Genomic DNA, 20542 nt, shown 5'->3' with positions numbered 1-20542 from the left:
GATGTTTAAACAATGAGTGCTGATTACCATTGGAGATCAGGAATTATAAATGGATTGTTATTTTCTCTGGTGATTATTGTAATGAGTTTGACGTCTTAACTGTCTAATGAATCAGTATGTGAGAGTGAGTGAGTGACTGTGTGTCATTTGTTTTATTAAGGTTAATGGGATAAGCTGTAATATAATGGTGGTCCTCTGTAGCTCAGCTGGTAGAGCATGGCGCTTGTAACGCCAGGGTAGTGGGTTCAATCCCCAGGACCACCCATACGTAAACATGTATGCACACGTGACTGTAAGTCGCTTTGGATAAAAGCGTCTGCTAAATGGCATATTATTATTATATAATGACCATATGGTCAAAGGAGTGGTTACACTGAGTGGAGTATTAGGCCAGACTGGTTTATTTCCTGGATACCTGTGACTGTGTGTACGAGACAGTGTTTGTGCTAAACCATTGAGCAGTAGAGAAAAATGTGTCACTAATTGCCCGCATATTTCCTGACCATCTAAGTCATATGGGATCTGTGTCGTGGCTAGAGAGAAAGCAAAAGAGAGAGAGGGAGTGAGAAAGAAAATGGGAGAAAGATCCCTCTTTGTGGGTTTTGGACTGCAGCTATGGACAGAGGTGACTTTACGTAGCAGGTAATGAGAACTAACGTAGCAGGTTAGGATAATTAATGTAGCAGGTTAGGATAATTAGGTTAAGGTTAGGAAAAGGGGTAGGGTAAGATAAAATGTTACAATTGTCCACGGCGCGACTCGAACATGCAACTTCTGGTCCATAGCTCTACTCCATCTAGCCACAACCCTCTTTGGTGAAGTGCAATACAAAGACAGAAAACTAAATGGTCATCTCAAAATGGCAGCTTTCAAACTCTGGTGCCTAAAGCCATATTGTACCAATTTATTTGATAGCGTTCCACATCTATACAATATCAACACAAATAAAAAGATTTGAAGTCATCATAATGATGGATGAACGTCTTGGATGTCACAGATGCTGCCCATGGAAAGAGTATGTTTACCTGTCTGATTCCATCCATACAACCGTCAGACAATGTTTCAGCAATGTTCTATTGGTTTTGAGAGTGAAGAGAGAAGAGATTCCTCGATCAGGGCTAAGCACTTGTCTCCTATTTCACTGAAATGAGAAACGGAAGAGAAATGTAGAGGGTTGATGAGGAGTGTGTCACTCCTGTGTTTGGATAGCTAGCCCAATTCTGATATTTTTTTCCACTAATTGGTCTTTTGACCAATCAGATCAGCTCTGATAAAGATCTGATGTGAAAATATCTGATGTGAATCGTCAAAATACCAAATAGTGGAAAAAAGATCGCAATTGGGCTGCCTGTCTAAACACAGCCTAATGCCCTCAACAATTGTGCCCCGCAAGTGTCAAAAAGCATTTATTGACAGGTTAGAGACATACTTTCTTAGTTCACATGTCATTGCTTTTTTAACCTACAGTGCCATGTTGAATGAGACATCTGATGATGTCTTTGTATGTTGCTTGCCTGTACTGTAAAATAAAATGTAATGTATTGTATAATCTTACTACGGTCATTTTCTGAAAGGTTGACTAGCCATTGTTTAGGTATGTCAAGCAATTTTTGTTAGTAGGCCACTTTGACCTGAGAGAATTGTACAATCTGCCCAGTAGCCTAATATTGAGAGAACTGCCCTGAATCTGAATCTTGACTGGCTGAATCATATTTGTACTAGACCACTTTAAAGTGAGAGAAAAGTACAATCAGCCCAGTCTACAGTATAATCTCTATTCTATTAAGTACATACATACATTGCACATTTATAACCTGTACATTGACTCAGTACCGGTACCCCCTGTATATAGCCTCGTTATTGTTATTTTATTGTGTTACTTTTTATTTTTTACTTTAGTTTATTAAGTAAATATTTATTTTAACTCTATTTCTTGAACGCATTGTTGATTAAGGGCTTGTAAGTAAGCATTTCACTGTAATTTGATTTGATTATAAGCACATCATGAACATGACTATATGGCTACATAGAGCATTATTAGAGCTTATCTTCTACAAGGGGTGAATTCTAACGTCGGATTTTCACTTAGCCATGCATTGATGTCAATGGGAGAGAGACGAAGTTAACATTTGACAAGTGGAATTTAGGATTAGTCTCAAAGTAGTTTTTTCTAAGTTGTTTACTCATCGTTTTCTGCTCCTCCATAGCTGAATTCGTCCGGCCTACTGACTATGCCCAGGAGTCCCACGTCCAGTGAGGATGAGATGGCCCAGAGTTGTTCTGACTACTCCGAGGACTCCGCCTCCGACAGCTCCCGTGAGGAGACTATCTATGAGACCATAAGAGCCACCGCCGAGCCGGCCCCCAGACGCATGGACGACATACACACTCACTCCCTGGTCATCCGCATCCTCATCCCCGACCTGCAGCAGACAGTGAGTGTGTGTGTGTATGCTTGCCTAGGTTTACTCAGGAACGTGCGAAGGAGTTGTATGTTTGTATGAGTCAGAAAGACCCTATTGTTTGATGTGCCAATTTATGGGTTACCTTTGGAGGGCTTTTTTTACACCCCTTTTTTTTTAAAGGATAGAACTGTTTCATCCTAGACTTATAGACTAACTCATAGGGTTTAACGTCTGGCTTGCAAAATAAGTTCAAATGATGAAGTCTTAGATTACACTTGTTAACATCCTCTATTTTTCTCTCATTTCCCTTTGGTATAATGCCTTTGATTTAAGCCAGCTCTGGACATTTATTAAGCTGGCTGTGTTGCATCCTTTTGCCTGTCGTAGAACACACGCTGTGTGAACGATCTGTGGGCGTTGTGTGGGCGTTGATGTATAGACTTTTTCCTCTAGGGGAAGCTTCTATTAACCCTCGTTTCGTAATAGAAAAGATAAGGCAGTGGGGAGTGTGTATCTCGCAAATGAATGGGGACATGCATTCCTCTCTTATTACCAGACCTGGGTTCAAATACTATTTGGAATCATTTCAAATACTTGAGCTTCAATGCTGCGGAGGTGTTTTGGTATCCTTCCCCAGAACTGTACATGTATATTAAAATCAGCTGTCACAGGACAAAATAAAAAGTGGAGCTGTTCTGTTTTGTGGGCCGTTGTGTCTGCTGAATAGCACTGAGTAGCTGGGTACACATCACTTCATTCAGGATGCACTCCAAGCATGGTTTAAAAACAAACAAAAATGGGTTTGCTTGTAGAAGACTAGAGGCATACACACAGTTTAAAATGAATGACTTGGATTTGTTTATTTCATTATCAATGTGAGTGCCTCTGTTCAAAAGTGAACAATATTGAGAATTCTCCTCATGCCCCTGGTTGGCTCAGTTTACAGCTGAAATGAAAAAATCATACAAACATGAATATTTATGAGGCTGTGTCAATAAAACAAAGCCAACACCAAAATAAATAAATAAATAAAATAAAATACTTGAGCTGGGATTGACTGACCGTGCCTGGTGAAATGGAGCCAATAGAATAGCTGCAAAACTATAAACCCTGCCCATCTGTCACTCCAGGCAGGTTAAAGCAAACACTAAAAGTATTTTAAAGATTTCAAATAGCATTTGAAACCAGTTCTGCTTATTATCTGCTTAATTATAGTTGTGTTTTTGTATTTTTGTGTTTCTTGTGCTCCCACTTTTGATTTATGTAATTGTATCACTAAATCCTTATTGTGTACTGTATTTGCTGCTTTTGAATTCCATTTGAATGCAATCTCTTTTTGATAGCTTCCCTTTTGATAAAAAAAACATAATCCATACATGTAAGAAGTGGTCAGAATTGACTTTTTGGACCTGAATGCCCAAAACTTCAGGAGATAAAGGTGCTCAAAGTTTACCAATTTTTCATCACTGGAAAATATAAACTGTTGAGTTTGATATCATTTAAAAGCTTACCAACAGGGTTGTCAAACTATTGTCATAAAAAAAAAAGTTATGATTTTTTAAACATTTAACGTCAATTATCTAAAAATAAGTAAACTTGGATATTTTTCATATTCGCATATGTTGTAGCTTAGACCCTACTTTACATCATCTGAGGTTTTTGTGTTGTGCCCGCCATTGGTTGAGACACAACATGCTCTTGAATACAGGGTGGATGTCATTTTAGTACATTTATCAGCCAAAACATGACACCCACCCTTGTATTCAAAAGCATGTTGTGTCTCAACTGATGGTGCGCACAACACAAAAACCCCAAATGATGTCAAATAGGGTTTAAGCTACAACATATGCACATTTTGCCCGTTTTTAGATAATTGACGTTTAAGAAAAAAAAAAAAAGGACATGAAAAAATTTAAATGAAGATAGTTTGACAACCCTATTTGTAAGCTTTTAAATGATATCAGTCTCAACCATTTGTCTTTTCCAGTCATGAAGACATGGATGTCTTATGGTATTGCGGGGTTTGCAAAATAGGTCAACGTTGAGCACCTTTATCTCTTGAATGTTTTGGCATTCAGGTTCAAAAAAACTTTCTGAGCACTTTTACAATGGGCAAATATGTATGGATGGTTTCGTTCAAATCAAAAGGTGTGCTGTCAAAAAGTAATTTAATTCAAAAGGATTTACCCAAAAGAGACATTGGTCTGGTTGAGAGGGATAAGGCAAAATGAATGGCAAATAAGTCTGGCTGCACAACCGATTGGCAAACGTACTGTAAATTGAGAACTCATGTGACTAAACTGAAGTAAAATAAGAAAATGTGATATGAAACAAAGATAAATGATATAAAGAATGCTAATAAAAAGCTTTGGAGCACCTTAAAAGAAATGTTGAGCAAAAAGGCGAACTCGGCCCCATCATTCATTGAATCAGATGGCTCATTCATCACAAAACCCCTTGATATTGCCAACTACTTTAATTATTTTTTTATTGGCAAGACTAGCAAACTTAGGCATGACATGCCAACAACACATTCTTAACCTACACATCCATGCATACAGTGCCTTCAGAAAATATTCAGTCCCCTTGACTTTTTCCACATTGTGTTGCGTTACAGCCTTATTCTAAAATTGATTCAATAAAACATTTTTCTCAGCAATCTACACACAATACCCCATAACGACAAAGCGAAAACAGGTTTGTAGAAATTGTTGCAAATTAATTAAAAATAAAAACCAGAAATACCTTATTTACATAAGTATTCAGACCCTTTGCTATGAGACTCGAAATTGAGCTCAGGTGCATCCTGTTTCCATTGATCATCCTTGAGATCTTTCTACAACTTGATTGGAGTCCACCTGTGGTAAATTCAATTGATTGGCCATGATTTGGAAAGGCACACACCTGTCTATATAAGGTCCCACAGTTGACAGTGCAAAATCGAAGCTCTGAGGTCAAAGGAATTGTCCGGAGAGCTCTGAGACAGGATTGTGTTGAGGCACAGAACTGGATACAAAGATTGTAGCGTCATACGCAAGAAGACTCAAGGCTGTAATCGCTGCCGAAGGTACTTCAACAAAATACTGAGTAAAGGGTCTGAATACTCATGTAAATGTGATATTTCCGTTTTTTTATTTTGAATATATTTGCAAAAATGTCTAAAAACCTGTTTTTGGTTTGTTATTATGGGGTATTGTGTGTAGATTGATGAGGGAAAAAAAACATTTAATCGATTTTAGAATAATGCTGTAACGTAACAAAATGTGGAAAAGGTCAAGGGGTCTGAATATGTACAATACAATGATGTACATTTACATTAAGTGATTTGTAAGTATGGTAAATTAATATTGCACACAAAGTGGTTGTTTTCCATGTTATTTGATCAAAACAAATATTTAATTTAATGTGGTATATTTTTTATTCTTTTTTATATATTTTTTTATTCACAATGAATGAAAGATAACATTTAAAGACGTACATTTTTTCCCCTTTCTGCCCCCCCCTCCAAACACATTTAAAAAGAAAGCAAAAGTCATTGAGTTACATGTCAGAAAACAAAACAAAAGTATACATCAATGTTACTTCAATACAAGCAAAAATGTAATAGCCTAACAATTTCAGGTGATTAGGTGATTTTATAGGTCTATAGCAGTAATCTCAAGGGGTGGGGGTGGGGCCAAGAGTACTAATCTGGAGGAAGTGTTTGGAGCTGTTCAAAATAGGATATCATCGGGTCCCAGGTGGAATAGAATGAGTTGGTTGACCCTCGGATGATATACTTTTCTAATTTTAGGAACAGCATCAGATCTTTGCGCCAAAGAGAGGCTAAGGGAGGATTGATAGATTTCCAATCCAATACAATCCTTCTGCGGGCTAACAGGGAGGCAAAGGCAATGGCATCCAGCTGTCAATTGGTCAGAGAAGGATTGTTGTTTGGTACTCCAAAAATAGCAATTTCTGCACTAGGCTGCAACTTTATATCAAATGCTTCAGAAAGGGTTTTAGATATAGTGGACCAATAATCTGCCAGACAGGGACAGGCCCAGAACATGTGGGTCAAGTCCCCCAAGGAGCCTTTACACCTGTCACATGTACCATCAATATTTGGGTAGAATTTGGACAATCTGGCCTTACTGAAATGGATACGGTGAAGTACCTTAAACTGTATAAGGCTAAGCCGGGCACAAGAGGAGCTTCCATTTACCCTAAGTAAGGTAGCATTCCAGACTTCATCAGAGATCTCTCCACTAAGTTCCCTTTCCCATTCAGATCAGATTTTATTGAGTGATGGGTTATCAAGGGACATGATTATCTCAAAAATACGGGATATGAGTCCCTTTAGTTGAAAAGGTGTTTTCAAAAGGGCATCCAGACCCGATCCGGGTGATAGAATTGGAAAGGTTGGGCTTTGAGTGCGAAAAAACATGATAGCGAGGTCTTCGAAATTGGAAAAGGTGCCATCAATATAAAGGTAATTAATGTTATAAATTGATTTGCATTTTAATGAGGGAAATAAGTATTTGACCCCCTGTGGTCTGTGGTCACCACCTGCAAAACCAGTCCTTTATTGGGGGTGTCTTGCTAATTGCCTATAATTTCCACCTGTTGTCTATTCCATTTGCACAACAGCATGTGAAATGTATTGTCAATCAGTGTTGCTTCCTAAGTGGACAGTTTGATTTCACAGAAGTGTGATTGACTTGGAGTTACCTTGTGTTGTTTAAGTGTTCCCTTTATTTTTTTGAGCAGTGTATATCAGTTTTTAAATTCTTAAGATGAGCAAATACTCTAGCCCGTTTAGCCGGACAGTTCATTGCCTTGACGTTCCAGCTTGTAAACCTAATAGCTGACCCCCCAACTCCCACCCCAATATCTGAATTGTCAGTCATTAAAAATTGAGATTACAAAATTATAACTGGAATAGAGATTAAAAACATGTATAAGACCACCAATCATATCCTGTGACAAAAGAAAAAGCATGTACCGAAAAGTTAGACAGAATACTGTTGAAGTAGAATATGTAACAATCAAATGGTTAATGAAGGCAAACAACGTCCCCCCACCCCCTCTGACATAAAACCCTCAAAATAACACAACAAAATAAACCCAGTACAAAATAACACTGTCCTATGCTCGCCTCTAGGGTGGACTGCAGGCGTCCCCAAATAAGGACAAACTCCCGGTTAACCATCTGCCACTTAACTTACCCTACACAAGAGGGCTCCCAATTATTAACATAATTATTTACAACGCCAGTTTAAAATTGTTTAAACTCAAATATTAACAGTGTCACTCAATAGTCGATCAGTTACATCCTCCATTGGCTTTAACAAACGCAGATAGCCAAATAAAATGCTTCTGTTAGTCAAGACTTCGACCATGGGTTGTGTTAGGGGCGCGCTCCACGCCACGCTCCTGCAGCCGCACCGCGCAACTGTGTCCACAACCACAAGGAATAAAATAGGATACTCAGGCGCAGCGCGACCACTAAGACCAAAGCAGGGAATGCACCCCACAAACACGAATGCCAAAATATTCCAACGTCCATGAACCTCCGTAGAGGCGAAAGCTAAATATATCCAAACACCCACTCAATCAAACAAACAAAGGCATTACAGTCACATGAAATCAAATATAAACAAGAAAGTAACCCGAGTCAAACCCTAAGATTGTAGCATTAGTACAGTGGGGGAAAAAAGTATTTAGTCAGCCACCAATTGTGCAAGTTCTCCCACTTAAAAAGATGAGAGAGGCCTGTAATTTTCATCATAGGTACACGTCAACTATGACATACAAATTGAGAGAAAAAAAATCCAGAAAATCACATTGTAGGATTTTTTATGAATTTATTTGCAAATTATGGTGGAAAATAAGTATTTGGTCACCTACAAACAAGCAAGATTTCTGGCTCTCACAGACCTGTAACTTCTTCTTTAAGAGGCTCCTCTGTCCTCCACCCGTTACCTGTATTAATGGCACCTGTTTGAACTTGTTATCAGTATAAAAGACACCTGTCCACAACCTCAAACAGTCACACTCCAAACTCCACTATGGCCAAGACCAAAGAGCTGTCAAAGGACACCAGAAACAAAATTGTAGACCTGCACCAGGCTGGGAAGACTGAATCTGCAATAGGTAAGCAGCTTGGTTTGAAGAAATCAACTGTGGGAGCAATTATTAGGAAATGGAAGACATACAAGACCACTGATAATCTCCCTCGATCTGGGGCTCCACGCAAGATCTCACCCCGTGGGGTCAAAATGATCACAAGAACGGTGAGCAAAAATCCCAGAACCACATGGGGGGACCTAGTGAATGACCTGCAGAGAGCTGGGACCAAAGTAACAAAGCCTACCATCAGTAACACACTACGCCGCCAGGGACTCAAACCCTGCAGTGCCAGACGTGTCCCCCTGCTTAAGCCAGTACATGTCCAGGCCCGTCTGAAGTTTGCTAGAGTGCATTTGGATGATCCAGAAGAGGATTGGGAGAATGTCATATGGTCAGATGAAACCAAAATAGAACTTTTTGGAAAAAACTCAACTCGTCGTGTTTGGAGGACAAATAATGCTGAGTTGCATCCAAAGAACACCATACCTACTGTGAAGCATGGGGGTGGAAACATCATTCTTTGGGGCTCTTTTTCTGCAAAGGGACCAGGACGACTGATCCGTGTAAAGGAAAGAATGAATGGGGCCATGTATCCTGAGATTTTCAGTGAAAACCTCCTTCCATCAGCAAGGGCATTGAAGATGAAACGTGGCTGGGTCTTTCACCATGACAATGATCCCAAACACACCGCCCGGGCAACGAAGGAGTGGCTTCGTAAGAAGCATTTCAAGGTCCTGGAGTGGCCTAGCCAGTCTCCAGATCTCAACCCCATAGAAAATCTTTGGAGGGAGTTGAAAGTCTGTGTTGCCCAGCGACAGCCCCAAAACATCACTGCTCTAGAGGAGATCTGCATGGAGGAATGGGCCAAAATACCAGCAACAGTGTGTGAAAACCTTGTGAAGACTTACAGAAAACGTTTGACCTGTGTCATTGCCAACAAAGGGTATATAACAAAGTATTGAGAAACTTTTGTTATTGACCAAATACTTATTTTCCACCATAATTTGCAAATAAATTCATAAAAAATCCTACAATGTGATTTTCTGGATTTTTTTCCCTCATTTTGTCTGTCATAGTTGACGTGTACCTATGATGAAAATTACAGGCCTCTCTCATCTTTTTAAGTGGGAGAACTTGCACAATTGGTGGCTGACTAAATACTTTTTTTCCCCACTGTAACTTCCAGGAGACTGTGAACGATCAAAGAGACAAGGCAAGAAGAGCCTACGCCATCAAAAGAAACATAAAACTCGACATCCCAATTAGGATCTGGCAAAAAATACTTCAGTCAGCTATAGAACCCATTGCCCTCTATGGTTGTGAGATCTGGGGTCCACTCACCAACCAATAATTCACCAAATGGGACAAACACCCAATTGAGACTGCATGCAGAATCCTGCAAAAATATACTTTGTGTACAACGCAAAACCCCAAATAATGTACGCAGAGCTGAATTGGAACTATACCTGCTAGTTATCCAAGCTGTTAAATTCTGCAACCACCTATAAGGAAGCGATTCCCACACATTCCACCACAAAGCCCTCACCTACAGAGAGATTAACCTAGAGAACAGTCCTCTCAGACAGCTGGTTCTGGGGCTCTGTTCACAAACACAAACAGACCCCACAGAGCCCCAGGACAGCATCACAATTAGAACCAACCAAATTACGAGAAAGCTAAAAGTTAACTATTTGACACACTGGAAAGAATCAACCAGTGAGCATAGCCTTGCTATTGAGAGAGGTCGTCACATGATAGGGTCACACAGCAGACCTGGCTCTCGAGAGAAGACAGGCTATGTGCCCACTGTCCACAAAATGAGGTGGAAACTGAGCTGCACTTCCTAACCTCCTGCCAAATGTATGACCACATTAGAGATACATATTTCCCACAAATCACACAGACACACAAAGAATTTCAAAATCAAACATTGATAAACTCCCATATCTGTTAGGCAAAATACTGCAGTGTGCATTCACAGCACACCAGTGGAACACTAACAACATTGTAAACACAACCAATATTTGAATGTCTATATTTTTATATCCTTTTTGAGTGCAATATTTACTGTTCAATTCAAATATTTTTTGGTTAATGTTTTGCGTCTTCTCACTTTTGTTTATTGTGTATTTCACTTGCTTTGGCAATGTAAACACGTTTCCCATGCCAATAAAGCCATTATTGGAGGGAGAGAGGGAGAGAGGGAGGGAGGGAGGGAGGGAGGGAGGGAGGAAGGGAGGGAGGAAGGGAGGGAGGGAGAGAGGTAACAGCTGCAATGAACAACAGTTAATTCTGTCCCTCCACTACTCTCTCTTGCTTTTACAGTATGTCCATCTCTCACTTTTTCTTTGTCAGTCTCTCTTTCTCTTTGGAATCTTAACTGTTTCTTTGTCTCCCCTCTTTATATTTCTCTCTATCTCTCTGCTCACTCCATGTATGTACTATAAATGGGAAACATGTTGTTGAAATATGGAATGGTTATGACTCCCTATGGTTAGGGATAGGTATAGAGAGGAGGTGAGTGGGCCGCACAGTGGGTGGAAATGTTCGGGGTCAATTTGTGTTGATCTACATCTGAACCTGATGTAATTGTGATGTAATTAACTTGGGCTTTAGTACAGAACGTAGAGGGAAAGGTGTGTGTGCGCGCGCAAGCGTGCACATGCGTGCGTGTGTTTGTTTGTGTGCGTGTATGTTCACTTGTGTGTGTTCATGTGTGATCACACATGTATGTGCTAATGACCATAATTCCATATTCATCACCACTGAGTGGTCAGCTGTGGTGATTAATAACATGATGTGTCACACAATCCACTAGGAAAACTAACATGGTTTAATAATTCAACACGTTCCCCACAGTACAAGACACACACACACACAAATTACGCAGTACAGTACAAGACCACCCACATAAGAGCTTCTGAAATGAGGCGGTTGTTTACCCTATAGTATTGAATAAATCAAAGTACTGGGATTAACTGTTCCTCCTCTCTCTTATATATTAAAATAACTTATTAGGTTGAATTACAATTCATTAATTTTGAGTCATCATATACTCATTATACTAGCATGGGCTTGTGACTGCACTGGATGATTTTATTAGCTCGGTTTACCGCTTGGTGACTAGTTGTAACACCAGTGGGCTGTGTGTATGTTATATGTATATATATATGTATGTGAGAGAGAGAGAGAGAGAGAGAGAGAGAGAGAGAGAGAGAGAGAGAGAGAGAGAGAGAGAGAGAGAGAGAGAGAGAGAGAGAGAGAGAGAGAGAGAGAGAGAGAGAGAGAGAGAGAGAGAGAGAGAGAGAGAGAGAATCAGTTAAGAACAAACAACATTGTAAAAACAACCCATATTTATTTTCCCTTTTCCCATCATTACAACAATGTATATAGCCATAATATGACATTTGAATTGTCTCTATTACTTTGAAACTTTTGTTAATTATCTATTTCACTTGCTTTGGCAATGTAAACATATGTTTCCCATCCCAATAAAGCCCTTTGAATTGAAGAGAGGATTACATGTATGTTGATGTATTCCCCAGTGACAAACAGCCTCAGTTTTTTCTTTCTCTTCTATTCTGTTTCCCTATACCACCCCTGCTGGGGTTGCACTTCAAACCCATTTCACAGTCAGAGAGGCTTTCGAATAGCTACTTCACTATAATCATAAAGTTTCTCCTGAAACTTCACTGTTCTATTTCATTACATTTATTTTATCCAGAGCGACTTACAGTACTGCGTTCATACATTTTCATACTGGTCTCTCGTGGGAATCTAACCCACAACCCTGGCATTGCAAGCACCATGCTCTACCAACTGAGCCACACAGGACCACACTTCATAAAGTTTCTCCTGAAACTTAACCTTTCTATTTACTGTTCTGAGATGCACTCATGATGAAGCTGGAGCATAATGTAACATGATGGGAGATGTACTAGCAAAGTAACCTACTATACTGTTGGGATGGTCCCCAGCCAGGCGGAAACAGCCCATTATCTCTCCGCAGACAGATGCCAGACATCTGTTCCTGTACACCTCTATCCTTCCCTCCATCCCTGCATCTCCTCCTCACCTCCTCGCTGCCAGCCAGGGAGGATTATGGGTAGAGTTCAGAGCGTGTTCATCAACCTCAGTCTTTATCACAGGCACAGGTCCACTATCACCAGCTGAGCAGCAGATCCGGAGGTAAACACACATACACACACACAAACACTGAATGCCACGGCCCGTGGCCCATAATCCTCTCTGATTCAGCCAGGTCTGGCGGATGCTGCTGTATTGTTTGTTTGTCCAGCTCGGAGGTAATCTGGCTGGGTGCAGGAGAGGGGGTCAGTGGGGTGGTGTGGTGTGACTGAGTCATGCTGTACCCGTGCCATAGCTGAGGCTGTGTGGCACTTAGAGAAGATGTGGGAAATGTGTTTGTATGGGTAAGTGTTTGTATAGGCAATGTTTTTTAAAGGGATAGTTCACCCAAATTACAAAAAAGATGTTGGTTTCCTTACTCTGTAAGCAGTCTATGGACAAGGTATGACAGCAATCCATGCTTTTGTTTAGTTTCCCTGGCACTGTTTCCATATGCTAACGTTTTAGCATTTGTGGCACAAATCCAATTCAAGTTACGATATTAGCATTTTTTCAAATCATTTATAAGTGACTTTGTTGAACTTAACAATCAATTGTAGATACTTTCGGGTGATTTGGACATGATGAGTAAGAAATGCTAAGATCAGTCCCATGACTTGAATGGGATTTGTGCCACAAATGCTAACATTTTAGCATGTGGAAACAGTGCCAGGGGAACTAAACCAAAGCATGGATTGCTGTCATACCTTGTCCATAGACTGCTTACAGGGTAAGGAAGCCAATGTGTAATTTTTTGTAAGTGTTTGTAAAGGAAATGTTGGTTACGGTTTTGCGTGGGTAATGCTCAAGCCCAGGCTCTTGGCCTACAACTGAAAGTCTTCGAACAAATTTTTTTTTTACCATGATTCTCTCTTTCCCCCCTCTCTAACCCTACCCCTTTCAACACCCCTATTCCCAACCCCAACCCAAACCCCTCACACAGAAATGTATGCGGTTCAACCCCAATGCGACCGTGTGGGTTGCCAAGCAGAGGATCCTGTGCACGTTGAGCCAGAGTCTGAAGGATGTGCTGAACTACGGCCTCTTCCAGCCCGCCATGAACGGACGAGACGGGAAGTTCCTGGACGAGGAACGCCTCCTCATGGAATACCCACAGCCAATTAGCAAAGGAGTTCCGTCTCTGGAGGTAGAGTGCCAGCCAATCTCTGAAGTTGTTACGTATTTAAAAAGGTGTGGTATTTGTATATGTATTTATTATGGATCCCCAATAGCTGCTGCCAATGCAGTATAATATCACCACACAACAATATAAAAAATGTACGTGTGTGTAAAAGAAGTGTGTTAGTATCTTTGCAGTCCTCGTTGTTCCATAAGGTGTAGTTTTATCCGTTTTTTAAAGTCTGATTTTATTGCTTGCATGAGTTACTTGATGTGGAATAGAGTTCCATGTAGTCATGGCTCTGTGTAGTACTGTGCATTTCCCAGAGTCTATCCTGGACTTGGGCACTGTGACGAGACCCCTGGTAGCTTGTCTTGTGGAGTATGCATGTGTGTCCAAGCTGTGCGCTAGTCGTACAAACAGACAGTTAGTTTATTTTAACATGTCAATACCTCTCACAAAGACAAGTAGTGATGCAGTCAATCTCTCCTCTACTTTGAGCCAGGAGAGTTTAGGGCTGGGCGGTATACCGTATTTTACGATATACTGGTATTGATGCATGAACCGGTTTCGGTTTTTACTTTACCTTCTATAACGGTATTTGAATGTTTGGTTTGTTAAATGGGATACTCTGTGTATAACGTCCATTTTTATAGTTTACTTCGCTACTTGAGTCATCCTTTCTACAGCTTTCCGCTTTGTTGTTCATCGACCATGAGACACTTGCATTCAGTCTGCATGGTGAATGCTGCACATGCAACAATGTTGATGACAACAATGCTGTTTTCACATTGCTTCTTAATATAAATCCACTAGCGTTCCCTAACTAAACGATTTGTTTGTGTTTCTTACATCTGCAAACATCTAGTTTGTCTTAGCAAGTTGGGCCTAAATCTTGTTAGCCGTTAATGCTAATCGCTAGTTAGCTGGCTAGCTAGCTAGCTAATAAATGTACTGAGTCAGAGCAAACGGAATTAGCTATACAGCCTGATAATACCAGTGATGGTGTAGACCTAAATCAACATGTTGTTTGTGCAACAGTATCTTCTAAATCAAAGAAGAATGTGCAAAACATGAATATGCTAGCTACATGAAGTAGCTAAGAGAAAACATTCAATGTAGCCAAAGGATTATAGTGTCCCCTAGGAAACACTTTGGTTCCTACCCTGTCACAATAACTCCTCCCTGGCATTTTCATTCGTTTTCATGTCAAACATTACAGTATTCAAAGTGCCCACTATTATATTCTAACTAAATAATTAAAATAATCATTCTATATCCATGAGTCCAAAAATTCACCCAAGTGTTTTGCTCTAAATCGCAAGTAAAATCAAAATTGCAACATTTGGTTAAAAATAAGGCCTAGATTGTTTGCCCATATTGTGCAGCCCTACGTGGCAGTGTGGAAAGGATCTTAAATGAGTACAGTAAATGCAGAAATTGATGACAATGCTGAAAATTATTTTTGGTTGAAGTTGAATTGAAAAGTATAAAACTATCAGAATGGAGAAAGACCCATTGAAATCAATTAGAATGTATGTGTTGCCACCCTAGGGTCACGCACTACTCATGAAGCAAATTTATAACTTGTATTATTCAAAAACATCAAATACCGTCAAATACCGTCAATTTGTTGTTTGTATGTCATGCCTAACTTTGCTAATCTTGCCAATAAAAGCGGAGTTTGCCCTTTTGCCCAAAATGTCATTTAAGGTGCTCCAAAGCTTTTTATTGTCATTCTTTATATCATGTATCTTTGTTTCATGAAGGTGAACCTTCGCCCCCGTCGGAGGTCCTGAGTGCTCTGGAGCAGGTTTTCATCAAGGATCTATTTGTACTTTGCTCCGTTCATCTTTTCCTCGATCATGACTAGTCTCCCAGTCCCTGCCGCTGAAAAACATCCCCACAGCATGATGCTGGCACCACCATGCTTCACCGTAGGGATGGTGCCAGGTTTTCTCCAGACGTGACACTTGGCATTCATTGGTTTCATCAGACCAGAGAATCTTGTTTCTCATGGTCTGAGAGTCTTTAGGTGCCTTTTGGCAAACTCCAAGCGGGCTGTCATGTGCCTTTTACTGAGGAGTGGCTTCCGTCTGGCCACTCTACCACAAAGGCCTGATTGGTGGAGTGCTGCCGAGATGGTTGTCCTTCTGGAAGGTTTTCCCATCTCCACAGAGGAACTATAGAGCTCTGTCAGAGTGAACATCAGGTTCTTGGTCACCTCCCTGACCAAGGCCCTTCTCCCCCGATGGCTCAGTTTGGCCGGGCAGCCAGCTCTAGGAAGAGTCTTGGTGGTTCCAAACTTCTTCCATTATGTTCTTGGGGACCTTCAATGCTGCAGAAATGTTTTGGTAGCCTTCCCCAGATCTGTGCCTCGACACAATCCTGTGTCGGAGCTCTACAGACAATTCTTTCGACTTCATGGTTTGGTTTTTGCTCTGACATGTACTGTCAACTGTGGGACCTTACAGTGAGGGAAAAAGGTATTTGATCCCCTGCTGATTTTGTATGTTTGCCCACTGACAAAGACATGATCAGTCTATAATTTTAATGGTAGGTTTATTTGAACAGTGAGAGACAGAATAACAAAAAAAATACAGAAAAATGCATGTCAAAAATTTTATAAATTGATTTGCATTTTAATGAGGGAAATAAGTATTTGACCCCTCTGCAAAACATGACTTAGTACTTGGTGGCAAAACCCTTGTTGGCAATCACAGCTAATCCTCCTAATGTCGTTTGACTCCACATGGACTACAACAGCGTCAGCCCCTGGCATCTGTCGTAGAACGGTAGGAAGCAGCCTTGTAATGTCCTGTACTCATGCTCCAGGATAGCACAGGGTTTTTGCCCTGGGAACCGCGATGTTTCTCACCATAGAGCTGCCGATGATGACAGCTGGTGAAATGGCCGAGGAAGACCGGACGTTTTTCGCCTCGAGTGGTTTAGGAGACACCTCGAGGACCGATGGGAGGTTGGGCCCAATGAACCGAGTCAGCCGTAGAATCTATCGTGGCTGACGAAGTCTCAGACACCCTCACGGTCCGATGAGGGGGAGCGCTGAAGATCTGAACCCGAGGTAGGATCCCCCTGGGTTGGAAACAGGGTAGAGGACGATTGTGCGGCAACCTCCAAGGCCAGTACTCCTCAGCCAATGAGTAAAGTTGTTTGATTGTTAGAGATGGGGTGCTGTACCCCTCAACCAATCAATAAAACAGAATAATTGGTCCGTGTGGATCAATCAAACCCACAACTCTAATGTTATAAGCATCTTATTCCAATTATGTGAGCCAATCAGTACCAGAGCTTTTGTCACGACTTCCACCGAGGCTGAATCCCCTCCTTGTTTGGGCAGGCTTCAGTGATCGTCGTCACCGGCTTACTAACCACTGCCGCCCCAATTATCATCATCACATTTGTCTTGTCTTGTCAATCACACACACCTGGTTCTAATCCCCTCATTAGTCCGTGTATAAGTGTTCCCTCTGCCCCCTTGTCCTTGTGGGTGATTGTTTGAATGTGAGAGTAGTGTAGCTCGGTGGAGCTACTCGTACCATTTTGTTGCCAGGGTAGATATTTCCCCTGTGCCTATGTATTGTATGGAGATACCGTTACAGTGTATTGCCAGGGTAGATAGTTTCCCCTGTGCCTGTTTCGTTTGTCGCTATTCCAGCGTATTTTGTGTAACGAAGGAATAAACTCTGTATTTGGTGATTACCCTCCTGCGCCTGACTCCTTCCATCACACTCATCACAGCTTTTTTGTTGCAGTATCCCTCAGCCAATCGATAAAGGCGCCACTCCTCTAGACGCATTGTTTTAGCCAATCAATATTTGAAAGAGTTTTACTCCCGAGTCTTGACCAATTAGCATGGGCATCTCTAAGGAGACAATTACCTTCTCATCCAATAAGAACAACTGTCATTGCTACATGACACCATGTCATACATAACCGACTGACCCAAATCCAATTTTTTCTCTATCTTCTTTTCCACAGTTCCGCTACAAGAGCCGAGTCTACAGGCATCCCCATGTGGAAGAGAAGCAGATTGCCAAACTTCACACCAAGGTGAGTGGTGTCAACAAACTTTACACTCTCTCCTAACAACCAGCTGGGGTCTCACTGAACACATGCACGCACTCATGCACACAAACACACACACACACACACACACACTGTTGGGAGAAACAGAGATGCTGGAGTGTCACTTGATCTCACTTGATCTCACTGTCAACACACAGACACACAAACATCTTGAGCTATGTCAGCTGTTATCACTGTAAGCCTCTGCAGTCTATCTCTACCCTCCTGTCTGCATGTCTACTCTTTACTTTCCATAAGAGTCAAGGAGGCGAAGAGATGGTGATATGGAGAGAGCCTGATGGCACCATTAACTTATTCAACTGATCATAAAACCCTTGTGTAGTTCAATCATGTACTGCATGGAGTTAAATTAGTGCCACCTACAGTACGCACTCAGTTTTCAGAATAAACTATTAGGTTTGATAGTGTTGGGCTGGAGCAAAAATGTGCAGCCCGGGAAGGCCCATGTCTGGAATTGAAAACCACTGTGTTAGGGTATGGGTGTCGAGGTGTGTGGCTCTAAGAGCCCTTGTTGTGGGGGACCAGTACACCTGTGCTCTCTCTCTCTTTTTCTCCTGACAGGTGACATTTCTGGGTTAGGACTGGAGCAGCTCACCCCTAATGGAGTGTGTGTGTGTGTGTGTGTGTGAGAGAGAGAGAGAGAGAGAGACTTTTTTTTAAACCTCACCCCCCACCCCCTAAAATACAAAATAAAAATTACCAATATCCCCTGTACTGCATACTCACCTTTCCCTATACCCCACGATACAAAAACAACACCACACATCACAATAACCCAAACCTCACCACTTCTACAACCGTATATCCAGACCATCTTCCCCAGCTATACAGACATCCCCCCCAACACACCATATCTCTTGAAACATCTCCACACTTTTTATAATTTTATAGAACTCAAATTCCACCCTAAGGCGCGCAGAGACCATCTCATTAAATAATAGTAAAGGGTCTGTTATCCCTCCACCTTTGACCCGGTTCCTCCTTGTTATCCAAATAGCTAACTTTGCCTGAGCAAACAGAAAATTCAACATCACACATTTAGCCTTTTCCTTATTTGAATACCTGTACCCATTTATAAACATCCCGACAGTAAACTCCACCCCCAACCTTTCACACAGACATTCCAACAGAGACATTAAAGGCATTAACCTGGCGCACACAGAAAACACATGAATCACAGTTTCACTCATGACACAGAAAGGACACCCCTGTCCGACTCCCGGTTCAACCCGTGCCAACCAGCTGTTAGTGGCCATGGCTCCATGTAAAACCCGCCACTGGAGGTCCCCTGACCTCTTTGGTACTGGAAGTTTGTAGAGCCCCCTCCATCTAAAACCCACCATACTCTCCGCCCCACATACCCCCTGCCACTGATGTGCCTTCACTCCTGTTAGGCTCCTGATGTTCCTTACCTTAACGCAGAGGTTGTAGAGGGCTTTACCTCCTACCCCTTCAAACTTCCCCAGGCTCGGAGTGTTAAATTCTAACAAGTCCTCCAGACCCCCTTGCCAGTCCCCAGTCTCTGCCGTCACATGCAGTGGCGGAAACATTGGTGGCCCCTCCCCCTTTGGCCACTCAAACACCCCCTTTACCGGCTCAGACAGTACCTCCTGGACTTCCCCAAGGAATATCTCCAGCAGCCTAAGAGATGTTAGTCCTGTTTGTTGTGCTAGGACTTCTGGGGTTTTCCACCCCTCCTCTCCCAGCAGTCGCAGGTCACCCAGCCTTAGTAATCCCGCTGCCATCAGTCTCCTCTTCAGGGTGGCCGACTGAACCGATCTCAAAAGGATGGCTGGGTTATGGAAGATAGGCTCCTCCCACACCCACAGCCCAGGCTCCACACCCCCTTCTCGTGTGGGCCTTAGTAGCTGCCAGGCCCTCAGCACCGCAGAGTAAAAATCAGAGAGACCTGCTGTACTCAGCCCCTCCAGCCTCATGAGGAATAGCTGCCGGTCCAACCCTAATCCGCCAGCTCTCCTCAGCAGCGCGCATGCTGGCTCCCTCCATCCGACATCAGTATGGTACAGCAGTCTCTGCGCCGCCTTTAGTCGGAATGCAGCCACCCTGCGTTCCACCAGGCCCTGTCCTCCTTCATTTACGGACATATACAGTGAGGGAAAAAAGTATTTGATCCCCTGCTGATTTTGTGCGTTTGCCCACTGACAAAGACATGATCAGTCTATAATTTTAATGGTAGGTTTATTTGAACAGTGAGAGACAGAATAACAACAAAAAAATCCAGAAAAATGCATGTCAAAAATGTTATAAATTGATTTACATTTTAATGAGGGAAATAAGTATTTGACCCCTCTGCAAAACATGACTTAGTACTTGGTGGCAAAACCCTTGTTGGCAATCACAGAGGTCAGACGTTTCTTGTAGTTGGCCACCAGGTTTGCACACATCTCAGGAGGGATTTTGTCCCACTCCTCTTTGCAGATCTTCTCCAAGTCATTAAGGTTTCGAGCCTGACGTTTGGCAACTCGAACCTTCAGCTCCCTCCACAGATTTTCTATGGGATTAAGGTCTGGAGACTGGCTAGGCCACTCCAGGACCTTAATGTGCTTCTTCTTGAGCCACTCCTTTGTTGCCTTGGCCGTGTGTTTTGGGTCATTGTCATGCTGGAATACCCATCCACGACCCATTTTCAATGCCCTGGCTGAGGGAAGGAGGT

At 41.9% G+C, this 20542-nt stretch overlaps 1 protein-coding gene across 1 annotated transcript in view; it reads left to right on the top strand.

The window, feature by feature from the left end:
* Window positions 1-2222: 2222 nt before the first annotated feature.
* The window catches only part of LOC311111929 (SH3 and multiple ankyrin repeat domains protein 2-like), a gene marked incomplete at its 3' end in the record, with an annotated part of 165570 nt that continues 147250 nt past the window's right edge, over window positions 2223-20542 (top strand). The window contains 3 exon segments of the mRNA XM_084154853.1: window positions 2223-2435; window positions 13585-13788; window positions 17761-17832. Coding sequence (XP_084010979.1) covers window positions 2232-2435; window positions 13585-13788; window positions 17761-17832 — 480 coding nt within the window. The 5' untranslated portion in view covers window positions 2223-2231.

Source organism: Coregonus lavaretus, assembly GCF_964263955.1.
Source record: "Coregonus lavaretus genome assembly, chromosome: 37".
In the NCBI taxonomy this organism is placed as follows: Eukaryota; Metazoa; Chordata; class Actinopteri; order Salmoniformes; family Salmonidae; genus Coregonus; species Coregonus lavaretus.
Note: the sequence above shows the minus strand (reverse complement) of the source record. Positions and strands in the feature narration are given on the sequence as shown.